This window comes from Mus caroli, unplaced genomic scaffold, assembly GCF_978045245.1.
Source record: "Mus caroli unplaced genomic scaffold, Mus_caroli_1 scaffold_5, whole genome shotgun sequence".
NCBI classification, from domain to species: domain Eukaryota; kingdom Metazoa; phylum Chordata; class Mammalia; order Rodentia; family Muridae; genus Mus; species Mus caroli.
This window is the reverse complement of record NW_028227260.1, coordinates 20,349,375-20,364,095: the sequence shown is the minus strand read 5'-3', so window position 1 is coordinate 20,364,095 and position 14,721 is coordinate 20,349,375. Positions and strand designations below refer to the sequence as shown.

The following is a 14,721-nucleotide window of genomic DNA, read 5'->3' as shown; positions in this document are numbered from 1 at the left end:
CCCCTAACCCTTACTATGGAAGAGGAGAGAACAGATTCTTTATTTTAAATACTTTATTTTTTTTTAAAGATTTATTTATTTATTATATGTAAGTACACTGTAGCTGTCTTCAGACACTCCAGAAGAGGGCGCCAGATCTCGTTACGGATGGTTGTGAGCCACCATGTGGTTGCTGGGATTTGAACTCTGGACCTTTGGAAGAGCAGTCGGGTGCTCTTACCCACTGAGCCATCTCGCCAGCCCCTAAATACTTTATTTTTATGTGTGTGTGTGTGTGTGTGTGTGTGTGTCACATCCCCTGGAACTAGAGTTAAAGGCATCTGTGACACATTTGGCATGGCTGCTAGGAACCAAACTTAGGTCCTCTGCAAGAGCGGTGTATATTCTTAACCACTGCACCATCTCTCCAGGCCCCCGAAACTGATGTAGAAAAAGATTTACTTATTTTATTTTATATGTTTGGGTGTTTTGCCCACATGTATGTTTGTGGGCCACATGCACACCTCATACCTGTTGCATTCCAAAGAGGGTGTCTGATTCCATGAAACCTTATGAATGTGGGTGCTGGGAAACAAGCTCGTTTTCTACATCGGTGCTCTTAAGAGTTGTGCTGCTAGCTTTCCTTGAGCTCAACACATAGAAAGTCATTTTAGAAGTTGAAACCTCAGTTGAGAAAATGTCCAAATCAGACTGGCCTGTGGGCAAACCTGTGGTACATTTTCTCAGTTGGTGAGTGATGGGGCGGGGCTCAGCTCACCGTGGGTGGTGTTATCCCTGGACTGGTGGTCCTGGGTATTATAAGAAAGCAGACTGAGGCAGCCATGGGGTGCAAGCTAGTAAACAGCACCCTCTGCATCATGGCCTCTGTATCAGCTCCTGCCTCCAGGTCTCTGCCTTGAGTTTCTGGCCTGTCTGACTTCCCTGGATGATGGACTGCAAGCTGTAAGCTGAAGCAAACCCTTTCCTCCACAAGCTGCTTCTGGTCGTGGTGTTTTATCACAGCAATAGAAGCCCTAAGTAAAACAGAAATTGGTACAAGGTTCATGGGCAATTGCTGTGACAGACCTGACCATGCTTGGGGGAAGGACTTTGAAACTTCGGGTTAGAAAAGTAACTAAGGCAACAGCTGAGCCAACTCTCCAGCCCCAAGAACAGATTCTTGAAAGTTTACCTCTCACCTGCACATATGCACTGTGACATACAAGGACATGTGCATGCACATGCACTAAAAATATGAACATATAAACAGATAAGAAGACAAAAAGTCATTACTTTTAGAAATTTGATATACATCAAATAAAGCCTTTACTAACATAATGAGCACTTGCTGGGTGCCAGGTACTCTGTATGCTTCACAATAAATCTGAGACATAGAGATTCTTTTCCCTGTTTTATAATGGAGGAGACCGAGGCTGAGGCATGTGCTCTGGTCAGTATTCTTAAGGCTCTCCCAGTCTGGTAGACAGTAGAAGCATATAGGTGCATGGTCATCTCCTAAAATAGAATGTACTCAGAACCAGAAGGGATTCTGGGAAGACCAGACCCGTTTCTTGGAGAAAATAGCATTGTAACTAGACCTCGTGGAACTGGAAAGATGTTGCTAGTTAGAGATGTTGAAAAGTGTGTTGTTGGTCCAGGCACTGTGATTGCATCTGCTAAAACATGGAATAATAGGAATAGACATGGCAGCGAGTGGCCATTCTAAACTGGGGAGATTTCAACATGGCTCCCCGTGTGAAAACCCCAGTTGTTCCATTTCCCAGTTGTATGATCTCAGGCAAATGGTCTCACCTTTTGATCAGCAAAATGGAGTCAAAGCTTTCTTTTTGGTGCCATTTTAGGGCTGTTGTGGAAATGCACTTCAACTTGGTAACGTACATGAAAGTCCCTGGTATCTGGTAACTGCTAAGTTAGTCAGATTTTTTTTTCTCTCCTAAAGCCAAGGAGATACTTGGTAGAAATTGTTGAATGAATGAAGTTTTTTAAAAGAAGAAATCACTGTAATCTAAACTCTGTTATCTGATCCTATCATTTGTCCATGCTTGCTTCTCTGAGGCTAGTAAAATGGAGGGAAGGAAAGAAGTAATGAAGGGAAGATCTGCATCATCTATCCATCCATTCATGTGATAATTAAGCATCTTTTCTATGTCAAGCAGTAGCTGATCTAAAATAGAAACTGGGCTCGCACCTATCCCTCAAGGGAAGAATAGAGAACAGGAAAATACCATCTGATGGAAAAGAGAGAAGAACCAGGTCTGATCCTAGCACTCAGTGCTATCTAAGTCAGATTGGGGGAAAATGTATTATACTTCTTGCTGTACAGCAAACTAGCTCAAAATTTAGTCATTTAAATCTGACCTTAGAGGTCAGAGTACGCATGAAAGAGAGTCGGTGAGATGGCTCAGTGGGTAAAGGTGTTTGGTGTGCAAGCCTGAAGACCAGAATTCAATCCCTGGAACCTATGGAAAGGTGGAGAGAGGAAGAAGTGCCACAAAGTTGTCCTCTGACTCTACACACATGCCATGGCTTCTGTACCTACACCCACACATCATGTACTCATACATACAGTAATAACAGGCTTTAAAACAAAGAACCTGAGATTAGAACTGAGCTTAAGCAACAAACGATCTCTTTATTTTTTCTTCTGAACAGAGTAGCTTTGTGTAGCCCAGGCTGGCCTTGAGCTTGAGGAATTCCCGGCTTAGCCTCTGGAGTACTATAATTACAGGTGTGTCACCACACACCACAACAAACATTATCTTATGCAGTTTCTGAGGGCCAGGAAGCTGTGAGGGGTGTGGCTGGATGATTCTGTTTCCAGGTCTCTCAGGAGGCTGCTGTTAAGCTGTGTAAGACCCAATCTCAGAAGACTGGACTGGGGCTGGCAGGTCTGCTTCTATGCTCAATTTCTTCTTTTGTTGGCAGTCCCTTTCAGGACTGTTCACACACAGTGTGGCTTCCCTTCAGTGAGGAATCTGAAAGGATACAAGTCAAAGAGCATGCTAGACAGAATTTGCAGTACTTGCCAGTGTCATTCCAGAATGATATGCCTTCACTACTACCATGTGTTGTGGGCCACACAGACCAACTTTAGTACGGTGTTATATCTAAGATTGTGGTAGAGATCACTGGGGGCCAGTTTGGAAGCCGAGTACACCTGGAGACAGTGTTACTAGGTGTTCATTTTCTCAAGAGTAAATATGGATTTCCTAAGAGAATTTTGCACGGAGAGCTCTGGGAGGAAGCTGAGATTTTGGGGTTTTCCCTGCATGGGAACTGAGCCTATTTGACAGAGGTAAGAGTGTGGCTTGAATCAGGGAAGAGGGAGTATTTGATATGGAGACAGGGATACTGGAGTGCCCAAGAAGGCATTTTGTCACTGTTAGTCCTAGCCTCTGTGAACTCACAGTGACTCCCTGGGAGTTATTTTATAAACTAGTAAGAACCTATGGGATTCTTTGCAAGCTTTTAAAAAAATAATAAAGTTTAAAATAAGGGACTGGCTGGACAACACACAATGAACTCAATGGTATTTTTGTAGACTTTTATCTCATACTGCCTTGTTTGGACTTTTTTGTCTTACTGGTCTTTTGCTTGTGTATTATGCTTTCTAATTTTGTGTTGTATGGGTTTTTATTGGATGTCTCTCTGTGTGTTTGTGATTTTCTTTGTCCTTTTAAAATTATTTTTCTAGTTTGTTTGTTTTCTAAAGAGAGAAAGAAGGCATGGGGTTAGGTGGGTAGGGAGAATCTGGGAGGAATTGGGGGAAACTACGATCAGAATATATTGTATGAAAAAATGTATTTTCAATAAAAATGTATTTGTGTATATATAAAAGAAACAATAAGGGGCTGGAGAGATGGCAGACCCTCTGTGACTCCAGTTCCAGGGGATTTGATGGCTTCCACTAGCACCACACACACATGTGATGCACAGACATATGCAGGCAAAACACTCACACACACACACACACACACACACACACACACACTCACTAAGCATGTATTTTAAACATTTAAAATACAGAACCTATGGTAAAGGATCTGCTTCCTTGGCTGACCCACCAGGAAAATTTCCCTGCCTTGCCTTGCCTTGCCTTGCCTTGCCTTGCCTTGCCTTGCCTTGCCTTGCCTTGCCTCGCCTCGCCTCGCCTTGCCTTGCCTTGCCTCGCCTCGCCTTGCCTTGCCTCGCCTTCCCTCCCCTCCCCTCCCCTCCCCTCCCCTCCCCTCCCCTCCCCTCCCCTTCCCTTCCCTTCCCTTCTTCTCACCTTTTCACCCTTGTACCATTCCTCTCTTTATGATTCCTTTTTCTTTTCACCTTTCACTGTGTACAGGTAAAGTCTCTGGCTGAATCCATTGATGAGGCCCTGAACTGCCACCCATCAGGGCCTATGTCTGAGGAGCCAGGGTCAGCCCAACTGGAGAAGCGGGAATCAAAGGAACAGCAAGAAGACAGCTCAGCCACATCCTTCAGTGACCTCCCCCTGTACTTGGATGACCCAGTTCCTCCTCCATCACCTGAGCGACTGCCCAGCACAGAGCCCCCACCCCAAGGCCGCCCTGAGTTCTGGGCACCAGCTCCCCTCCCACCAGTTCCTCCACCAATGCCACCAGGGACCCGGGAAGATGGTAGCCGTGAGGAAGGCACTCGAAGGGGTCCTGGGTGCTTGGAGTGCCGGGATTTCCGGCTCCGGGCTGCACACCTCCCCCTCCTCACCATTGAGCCTCCCAGTGACAGTTCTGTAGACCTGAGTGACCGCTCAGATCGCGGCTCTGTCCACCGCCAGCTGGTGTATGAGGCCGATGGCTGCAGCCCCCATGGGACCCTGAAGCACAAGGGGCCACCAGGCAGGGCCCCAATCCCACACCGCCACTACCCTGCCCCTGAGGGTCCAGCTCCAGCCCCACCAGGGCCCCTGCCACCAGCCCCCAATAGTGGTACTGGGCCCAGTGGTGTGGCTGGAGGTCGGAGGTTGGGGAAGTGTGAGGCAGCAGGTGAGAACTCTGATGGTGGAGACAATGAGAGTCTGGAGAGCTCCAGCAATTCTAATGAGACCATCAACTGCAGCTCTGGCTCCTCCTCTCGGGATAGCCTGAGGGAACCACCAGCCACTGGCCTGTGCAAGCAGACTTACCAGCGGGAGACAAGGCACAGCTGGGACTCGCCAGCCTTCAACAATGATGTGGTACAAAGGCGACATTACAGAATTGGCCTCAACCTCTTCAATAAGTATGTGCTCTCGGTTCTAGCTTCCTTGCCTCTTCCCACCCTGCATGGGTACCTTGTTTTAGAGGCTAGTTCCAAGCAGTCACCTTGATTCTGCTATCCTGACATTTGATGCAATGGTATTTCTTCCCAGATGTCTGGGGATGAGAAGGACAGCAGAAAGTGGATGTAGTAACTCACACTTGGAAATCTTAGCACTCTGTAGGCTTGAGTGAAAGGGATTGCCACAAGTTAGAAGATAGCCTGGGCTCTGTTGTGACCACCAGGCCAGCCTAAGCTACAAAGTAAGACCCTGTCTCAAAAGACAGCTACCCAAAGTAAGAAATAAAGAAGAATTAAACAAAACTCACAGAGTTACAGAATAGAGAGGCTCCCAACATGCCTGAGTTCAGGTCCTAGTGCTTTCAGTACCTGTTTGTATGATTTTGAGCAATATGTTTCTCCCAAATGGCTTCTGGGCACTGTCCTCCCTATTCCCCCTTTTCAGAGGGAGGAGGCAATCTGGACTATAATGAGCCCTAGATCAGGACCCGTAGCCTGCCTTTGCTCACTCCCTGTCTAGTCTTAGGTAACTTGTGTTTCTTCTTGGGGCTTCAGTTTTTTCATCTTTCCATAAGCTGGTGTGACTAATGGTGACTAAGCTCTTTCTAGGTGCCTGGTTCTGTGCCAGGTGCTTAGGAATGGGGATGAGAGTGTGGCATTTGATTAGAAAATAATTAGAAAACATAAGAAGCAATTATAAAACATTAGATGTAATGGAAGGCATTTGATGTAATACTTCACATCTTTATAATCTGTTAAACACTGCCACCTATATTTAATTTTCACAATAACTTCAGCGAGGTTCATAGTCATATTCTTATTTTAGAGGTGAAGAACTGAGACACAGAGAAGTATAAGAGGTTGGCCAAAATCATGCAGTTAGAAAGTAATTGGTCAGAGACTCCTAGAACATCAAAGTCCAAATTTGCAAATTTTAGTTTTTGGAGACCCTCATAAGGCATTCAAGTTCTGCATATGGGACAATTCCAACCAAGAGGTTTTTGGCTCCACTCTCTGAAAACATTAGAAGTACCTCATCTGTAAAAATAGTCACAGAGGCTGAGTAGGATGTAGGGTGTGGAACAAAGCAACTTTTTTACTTCTTCCCTGTCCTGAGGGTCTGTGACTCAGGGAAGCAGTCTTGGTCTAGAACTCAGGCCCCCTCTCAAGACCCTCTGATGATTGCTGGGCCTATCATAATTCTTGCAGAGAGCATCCTCCACCCCTCAACTCTGGTATGCCTCAGGTAAAGGAGATTAGTGTAAGGATGCCTTGGAATTGTGAAACTCTGTGAAATGGGAAAGTAGTTTCTGGGCTGTGGAGATGGCTCAGCCGTTAAAGGCTAGGAAAAGTAGTTTTTTCTTGTGCTGCGATGTTTTCATCTGTACTGTGAAGGAATTGACCACATGATCGATCCTTGGCTCTCTAAAGCCCTGGTTAGTCTGGCCCTAAATCAAATTAGAAATAGGACCAGGCACAGTTCTAGAGGGACAACTATCTCATCTACCTCCTCTCTTCCTGCAGGAAGCCAGAGAAGGGTATCCAGTATTTGATCGAACGAGGCTTCCTGTCTGACACTCCTGTTGGGGTGGCTCACTTCATCCTGGAGAGGAAAGGCCTGAGCCGGCAGATGATAGGGGAATTCCTGGGGAATCGGCAGAAGCAGTTCAACAGAGATGTGTTGGAGTGAGGACCCCAGCATGGGGCAGGGGGGGCCAGGGATTCCTGGAAAAAAGAAGACAGGAGGGAGGAAGGGGAGAAAGGGAAGACAGGAGAGAGGCAGTCTGTCTTTTTTGCTCAAATAAACTTTCAAAACAAGATGACTAGATTTTCCTGTTCCCAGACCTCTCTGCTCCAAAGGGGTCTTCTTATTTCTTTTGACCCTATTCTTAAAGACTCCTAAGGGTGGTTTTGGGCATGGCACGCTCATCTGATATTTTGCTTTGGGCCTCAGTATCCCATCGCTAAAATGAATAGATTAAGGGGAAGCACTCTTAGTGACCATGTGCCTTCGACTTTCTTACTTGAGTTTCAAGCATTCTGTCTTCAGATGTGATGTACGTGTGGCTGTAGGCCCAAAGCGTGGGAGTCTGTCAGTGGGAGTGTTGGGCTGCTTGTGCAAGTGGGTGTGTCAGTGGTTTGTGTAGAGAAATGAAGAGTGCCACCACCCACCCTGCTTCTTTACTCTTCAGCTGTGTGGTGGATGAGATGGACTTCTCCTCTATGGATTTGGACGATGCACTCAGGAAGTTCCAATCCCATATCCGAGTTCAGGGGGAGGCCCAGAAAGTGGAGCGACTCATTGAAGCTTTCAGGTGTGCCCGATTCCCACTCCTGAAGCTGCCCCTTGCTACCATGGGGCCCTATTTCCACAAGACACTACTCTCTGGACATAATAATTTTCTCGCCATAAAACAGAAACAAAGGTCTGCTGTGGTGAGGAAGAGGCAGGTAGATCTCTGAATTCAAGGCCAGACTGGTCTATGTAGTGAGTTCCAAGACAGCCTGGACCTACACTGAGAGACACTGTCTCAAAAACAAAACAAAACAAAACAAAACAAAACAAAACAAAACAAAACAAAACGTAACCAAACAAAAATTCAGAATTGATGAATCCCATCTTAAGAGGCATTTGTATGGTTCAGAATCAGTGAATATGAAGTATCTAGCTCTAGCCTCTGAGATCTAGGCATAGTAATAAGTGACAAGATCAGCAATAAATGACAGCACTCAAGAATCTGGGTATGTAAGTCAGTGATAGAGCATTTGCCTGTTGTTATGACTCTGAGTCTCTGGTTTCTGTGCCCAGTACTGAAGAAAAAAGGCTACTGAGGTAGATCCTTCTACTGGCATTTTCATTTTGTAGATGACAAAATTCTGGGGCATTAGAGTAAGTTAGCTGAATCAGGGTTTAAACTTGACTGCATCTAACTCCATATTATCTATGCTCAGCTCTAAATGCTTTGAAGATCAGACAGAGCTGGGTCTAAATCTTGCTCCACCCTTTGGAGCTTTTCTCAGGAGAGGTGGGGGAAAATTTGCTTTGAAGCCAGATGATTGCTTTTCATCCGGGCTTTGCCATTCACCAGCTCTATTGCCTGGGCAAGTTACCTTACCACTTCAAGCCTTCATTATATCCTGTGTAAAATAGGACTGCTTGGGAGTTAGAGATGTGGTTCAGTGGTAGAGCATATGCTTAGCATGCTCAAGGCCCAAGGCTCAATCCTCAGCACTACAGGCAGAAGAAAGAAACGGGGAAATAGCATTTATGCAGTGCTGTGATGAATTGCATGAGACAATGTACTTAAATCTCCCAGAAAAGTTCCAAGAAGGTAGTGGTTATGATTTTTCATGGTGGTGTTGGAGAAAATGAAGAGGACAGGCTCCAAATGCTAAGGGAATGTTTCTTGAAGGAAAGGGTTTGTGATGGCAACTTGGGTGGGTAGGTGGAAATTGTTGGCACCTGAGTCTGGACTTGACCCTTCTTGTCTCACAGCCAGCGGTACTGTGTCTGTAACCCTGCCCTCGTACGCCAGTTCCGGAACCCAGACACCATCTTCATCCTTGCTTTTGCCATCATCCTCCTCAATACCGATATGTACAGCCCCAGTGTCAAGGCTGAACGCAAGATGAAGCTGGATGACTTCATTAAGAACCTGAGAGGTGACCAGAATTTCCCATCTATTTTTCTTGCACATCATCTGAGAAAAGTAAAGTGTGTGGGGATGGGAGTAGGGTGAGAGAGATCCCAGATGTCCTTATAAATTAGCCTTCTATGCTGTCACTTTATCTCATGGCTGGACTTCCCCAGGGCATTCACCTATTAATTCACTCAAATTTATCAAAGTCCTTTGCCAGGCAGTGTAGGTAACTCAGCGCTGAGCACTTATCTAGCATGTGCAAGGCTCTGAGTTTGATTTCCAGCACTGTAAAGAAAAACAGTTGTCTATCCATATACTAAGTATTGACTCAGGCTATAGAATGTGACTCTGTCTCACAAAACAAAACAAGCCTGGCTCTTAAACTGTTTGATTCACTCCTTCATCCATTCCTTGTTAGCTCTCTCCTTGTCTTCTCTATTTATACCCATAAAGACTCATTTGATTACTTTAGACACCTTTTTCTCCATTTGTTTATTCATTTAGCCAACCAACCACTCAGCCAGTGGACACTTACTGGTTGCTTACTGTGTACCAAGTAAAATGAGTACGAAGGACAATGGAGGGGAGGCTGCTATAGTCTCTGTTCTGAAAAATTCTGGGAAAAAAAAAACAACTTGGGTCTGTTCTGAACATGTACAACCATTTTTCTTGTCATTATTCCCTAAATAATACAGTAAAACCACCATTTATGTGGCATTAACATTGCAGTAAGTATTGTAGGTAATATGCAGATGAGTTAAAGTAACTGGAGAATGTATAATGTAGGCTATATGAAAATACTCCCCCATTTTTTAAGACCAACACCTTATCACTTGGCAACCATACTTGACAGTACTAATTTATATATAAGCCATGAACATCTTTGGATTTGGGTGTTGATGGAAGATCTTGGAACCAATCTCTGATGGATATGGAGGGATGGGGTTCTTTTGTTTGTTTGTTTTTCAAGATAGGGGCTATTCTAAAATAACTTCCATCTGCCTGCCTCTGCCTCCTGAGTGCTGGGATTAAAGGCATGTGCCACCATCTGACAATTTCATTTTATTAATCTGGCTTGGAGGGATGTGTGTGTGTGTGTGTGTGTGTGTGTGTGTGTGTGTGTACATACACATGTGACTATTTCCTTCAGTTATTGAACAAACAAGCAAACAAACAAATGAAATATGTGTTTATTTTAGGAATGAGGAACACGGGGCTATCATGAGGCCCTGGGTTTGATGCTCAGCAGTGCCAAAATTATTTTTTCATTACATCTATTTGCTTATTTATTTGTGGGTGTGTGCACATGCTACAGATGTGGGCATGCACATGCCATAATTGTTCGTGTGGAGGTCAGAGGACAACTTGTAAGAATTGGTTCACTTCTTCCACCATGTAGATTCTGGGGATGAAACTCAAGCTGTCAGACTTGGCAGCAGGCACCCTTCCTTACCTCCTCAGTCATCTCTCTGCCTCTCAAGTAGTTTATTATCTTCCTCTTTTCACTTAACTTGCTGCAAGAATTTTCTCACACTATTGAAATATTTTGGTAAACATCAAGTTTATAGATAAACTATCCTTTACTTAGCTATTTCTCTACTGTTAGAAATTAAGCTGTTTCAGAATTTCTCCATAAATACCACTTGGTGAACATTCTTTGGCATCAAGCTCATAAATATTTTTGAATAATCCCTTAGGATATGTGTTTTGGAAAGGAGTTGATGGGATTGAATATTTATGGTCATGTAGGATTCATTTCTGAAACTGTGATATCAGTAGACATGCCAATCTGCTCAGACCCTTACTAACTCTGTATCATTTGAAAGTACTATTTCCAGTTAAGAGGAGCAAAAGGAAGATAAAAAGTAGTACCTGGTTGCCTCAATTACAGTATAAGTTGTTTAGACAAAATCCCTACCCTAGCTAAAAAAAAAGACCAATTGGCTGTTTTGTTGAAAGGCACCTTCTGTCCCTATGCCTGAGTGTGGGGTATTATGGAGAGCCCCCTACTACCTACCTTCTATATTGATGTGACATATTCTTTTGTTATACTTTCCATGTAGGAGTTGACAATGGTGAAGACATCCCCCGGGACCTTCTAGTAGGCATCTACCAGCGCATCCAAGGTCGTGAACTGAGGACCAACGATGACCATGTGTCCCAGGTGCAGGCTGTGGAGCGCATGATTGTTGGCAAGAAACCGGTAAGTGACTTCAGGGTAGGAGGCATCATTGTGTGGTAAGTCACTGCCCTCCCCCAGCTTCCAGCTTCCCCTTCCCTATAAAATAAAGTGGGAAATATGATATTCCTTAGGAATCATGGTACAGATTATAGGAGATTATTTATATAAGTGCATTTAGTATATTGCAGAGTCCATCACAGGGGCAGGATGAATATTTTCTTTTTATCTATGTAAAGATATCCAAGTAAAGAGAGGCAAGCTGTAGTAGGTAAGAAGCAGATACACTATTGGCAGCAAACATTTATGAATGCCTTACCATTTTGCTGGGATCCAGAGACAGATTCGAATCAGACATAATCTCTGTCTTTAGGGGCACTCAAAGATTACTGAGGTTCCCAGACAAAGACACAAATAATACTTCTGCCTCCTAGTTTAATTTAGAGGAACAGAAAGCAGGGAGAGGCCATTTTAAGTCAAGGGAAGTCAGAAAGGCTTCTTGGAAAATAACTTGGGAAGTGTGATGTAAAAGAGGGACAGAATATAGCTGGACTGGGCAAGAAAGACATTTCAGACAGAAGGTTCTAGAGGGACAAAGACAAGATAGAAGAAAAGCTTACAGGACTTAGTTGTTTATATTCTTTGTGTCAGAGTGACAGATATGCCTTGTTAAGGTACCAGAGGCCTGAAACTGATGGGGTGGCCTTGCTGACCACCACTTTTTCACACCTCTCCAGGTCCTGTCGCTCCCTCACCGTCGACTGGTTTGCTGCTGCCAGCTCTATGAGGTGCCAGATCCAAACCGCCCCCAAAGGCTGGGGCTGCATCAGCGGGAGGTCTTCCTCTTCAATGACCTCCTTGTGGTATGGGCATTGTACCGAAGGAAATGGGAGGGAGATAGTCAGCAGAGCTGCTGGGTCTAGTGCAAACCATGGTGTGTGCAGTTTGGTTGATACAATGCATGCCATCTGCATGGTCCCCAGCAAGGTATAGCCCATCGTTGTCCCTCCTTTTCCTTCATTTTCATGTCATGTGAGCCACACAGGGACAGAAAAAAATTCGAGGACCAGGGGGCTAATAATAGACTTGTAATCTGGGAAGTGGTAGGAAATGTCCCTGTCCACTGCCGTAGCACAGAGGGTTGTGAATCTGTGGCTCTGTGAACCTCTCAGTTTTCTTGATGTTAGAAGTGATTAAAACAAAGCACTTCACTGGTACAGAGGTATCATCTTTTAGTGATAGGATTTGTTGGATTCTATAGATCAAAAGGGATTTTTTCAGGATTTCCTAGGCAAGAGCTACTCTCCAAGGTGGCTTAGCCCTGACTACTACTACTAGAATCTGGTTATTTGGGTGTGGGGGTGTTGGTTTTTTGGTTTTGTTTTGTTTTTAAAATAAAGACTCTCACCAAATAGCTCTGGCTGTCTTGTAATTCACTGTGTACACCAGGCTAGCCTCAAACTCACAGAAATCTACCTGCCTCTGCCTCTTAGCTAGAATTAAAGGAGTGTGTCAACACACCTGGCTAGATTCGGCCTCCTGATGTGGTTCACCTCTTACTCTACATTCTCTACTGTTTCTTGGGATCACAAAGAGCAAGTGTTCTCCCTCTGCTCTGAGAAAGTACTCCTGAGAACAGCAGTCTTGTTCCTTCCTTGGTCTTCTCTTCTTTACATTAGCGTTTCTCCATCTTGGCACTACTGTTGCTATTTTGAGGCAAGGCAATTCTCTCTTTCAAGGGCCTGTCTTGTATATGTTTAGCAGTACCCTGGGGTGCCTACTAGAAGGCAGCAGCAAACCTTCAACCAAAAATGTTTTCTCCAGAGAAAAGGAGAAAAAAAAAAAGTCAGAGAAGAAAGGGTGGGAGAGGGAAGGAACATCTTCAGGGAAGAAAAAGTGGAAGGAACAAAAGAAAAGAAAGTAATGTCTTCTCCAGATGTTGTTCTGTATCCTATGGAAGCCGGGGTCAAAATCACGTCTAGTTGAGAATCAAGGCTTTAGACAACATACCTCCTACACCCTCTCCAAACCTTAGTGGCTTGCTTCATGAAATGGTGCTAACCTTATCTCCTAGAGTTGTCAAGAGGATGAAACAGGAAGTCAGTGCCTCGCAATGCAATTCGGCAGTAGAGTGCTTGTTTAACTTATGCAAGGATCTGGGTTCTATTCCCAGCCCTATAAGAGAGAAGAGGGGGAAGAGATGACTCCATCTCAAACCATGTGGGCCTGGCTCACGTGGGTGCTGAGTCCCTGTTAGATGTGCTTCATGAATCGACACCCCTGTTTATCTAGCTTTATGCTAGACACTGAGTACATGGAGATAAATCAGACTCAGCCCTTGTACTCAAGGACTCACAAACAAATGGCCTAATAGTGTTTTGCAACATGGTATGCTGATAAACCCCTATAATTTAATCATTTGGGAGGTGGAAGCAAAAGGAACAGAATGTTGAGATCAGACTGGACTACATTGATAGAGGTCTTGTCTCAACCATCCACGCCACACCACTGCTAGAAAGTGTTTGACAGCATTGTGCACTGTAACCAACCTAAACAAAACCTTTGTTTGAAGAGCCATTGGTAGAAGATGGGGCTGTAGCTTAATGATAGAGCAATTGTCTGGACCCAGGTTGCATTCCCCAATACAATACATGGAATAAACTAGCCACTTGCAGATTGTCCAAGCTTATGTTCGTGGTGAATCTAAAATGCCTAAATACTTGAGAAAGACTTTTGGTCCTTGAGAGATTATTAATCCTGTTCAGAGGCTAGGCAGAGGTTGCCATTATAAGATAGTTTTGTATGGTGGGAGTTGGGGTAAGTGAGAAAACCTGAAATTTAGACCCACCAATACCCCCTGCCCTCCAGGCCAGCAGGGGCAATCACATATTTAGAATTACCATAGACTCTGACAGGGGAAGAGGTATGAAAGGAACACCCTGGAAGATCAGAAGATGGAAACAGAAATCTATGTGAGGTATTAGGACAGGCTTCCTAGAGGGACCAACATTCATGTAGTTCCTTTCAAAGTTGCAAATGCTTGTTGTGTGTGGTCATGATGTCACAAACTTGGATTCTTTCCCACCTCTCCGCTCCTAAAGTTTCAGTTCTTCTTCGTGGGTATATGTGCTCATGTGCATATGCCTATTACTGGGAATAGGTGGGGAAGGCGGTTACTAGAAATGGGTATCATTTGGAAATCCCCTACCCTAAACCCTGCCTCTTATCTTTTTCCCACTCTTGTTTGCCAAAGGTCACCAAAATTTTCCAGAAGAAGAAGATCTTGGTGACATACAGCTTCCGTCAGTCCTTTCCCCTGGTGGAAATGCATATGCAGCTCTTCCAGAACTCATGTGAGTCCCCTCTTGAACCCTAGCATGCATCCCAGGAGTCTATCAGAGCCCATGCTCATCCTTCATCTACACTAGCTTCCAGCCACTGAAGTCCTCCAAAGCTAGCTTAAAGTCCCCAACGTATCTACTGGTATGAGGATGAAAGGAAGATTAGAATGGAGTATGATTTGGGTGTGGCTCCTGGAGAACACAGAACAACGTTTGTGTGTTCCTTAATGGGCAGAAGAGGTAGCAGTTACAGTGTGCTTGGAAGTCCTGTATTGAGAAGAGCATGACTGAG

General features: G+C 44.6%; 1 protein-coding gene across 5 annotated transcripts in view; it reads left to right on the top strand.

Annotated features, from left to right (window-relative positions):
* Positions 1 to 14,721, top strand: part of Iqsec2 (IQ motif and Sec7 domain ArfGEF 2) — an 80,102-nt gene that overhangs the window by 59,352 nt on the left and 6,029 nt on the right. For all 5 annotated transcript variants that reach the window (XM_029473108.2, XM_029473107.2, XM_029473106.2 and 2 more), the window contains 7 exons: positions 4,334 to 5,229; positions 6,793 to 6,954; positions 7,461 to 7,583; positions 8,765 to 8,931; positions 10,973 to 11,112; positions 11,826 to 11,951; positions 14,342 to 14,441. In XM_029473108.2, coding sequence (XP_029328968.1) covers positions 4,334 to 5,229; positions 6,793 to 6,954; positions 7,461 to 7,583; positions 8,765 to 8,931; positions 10,973 to 11,112; positions 11,826 to 11,951; positions 14,342 to 14,441 — 1,714 coding nt within the window. The remainder of the gene's footprint in view (positions 1 to 4,333; positions 5,230 to 6,792; positions 6,955 to 7,460; positions 7,584 to 8,764; positions 8,932 to 10,972; positions 11,113 to 11,825; positions 11,952 to 14,341; positions 14,442 to 14,721) is intronic.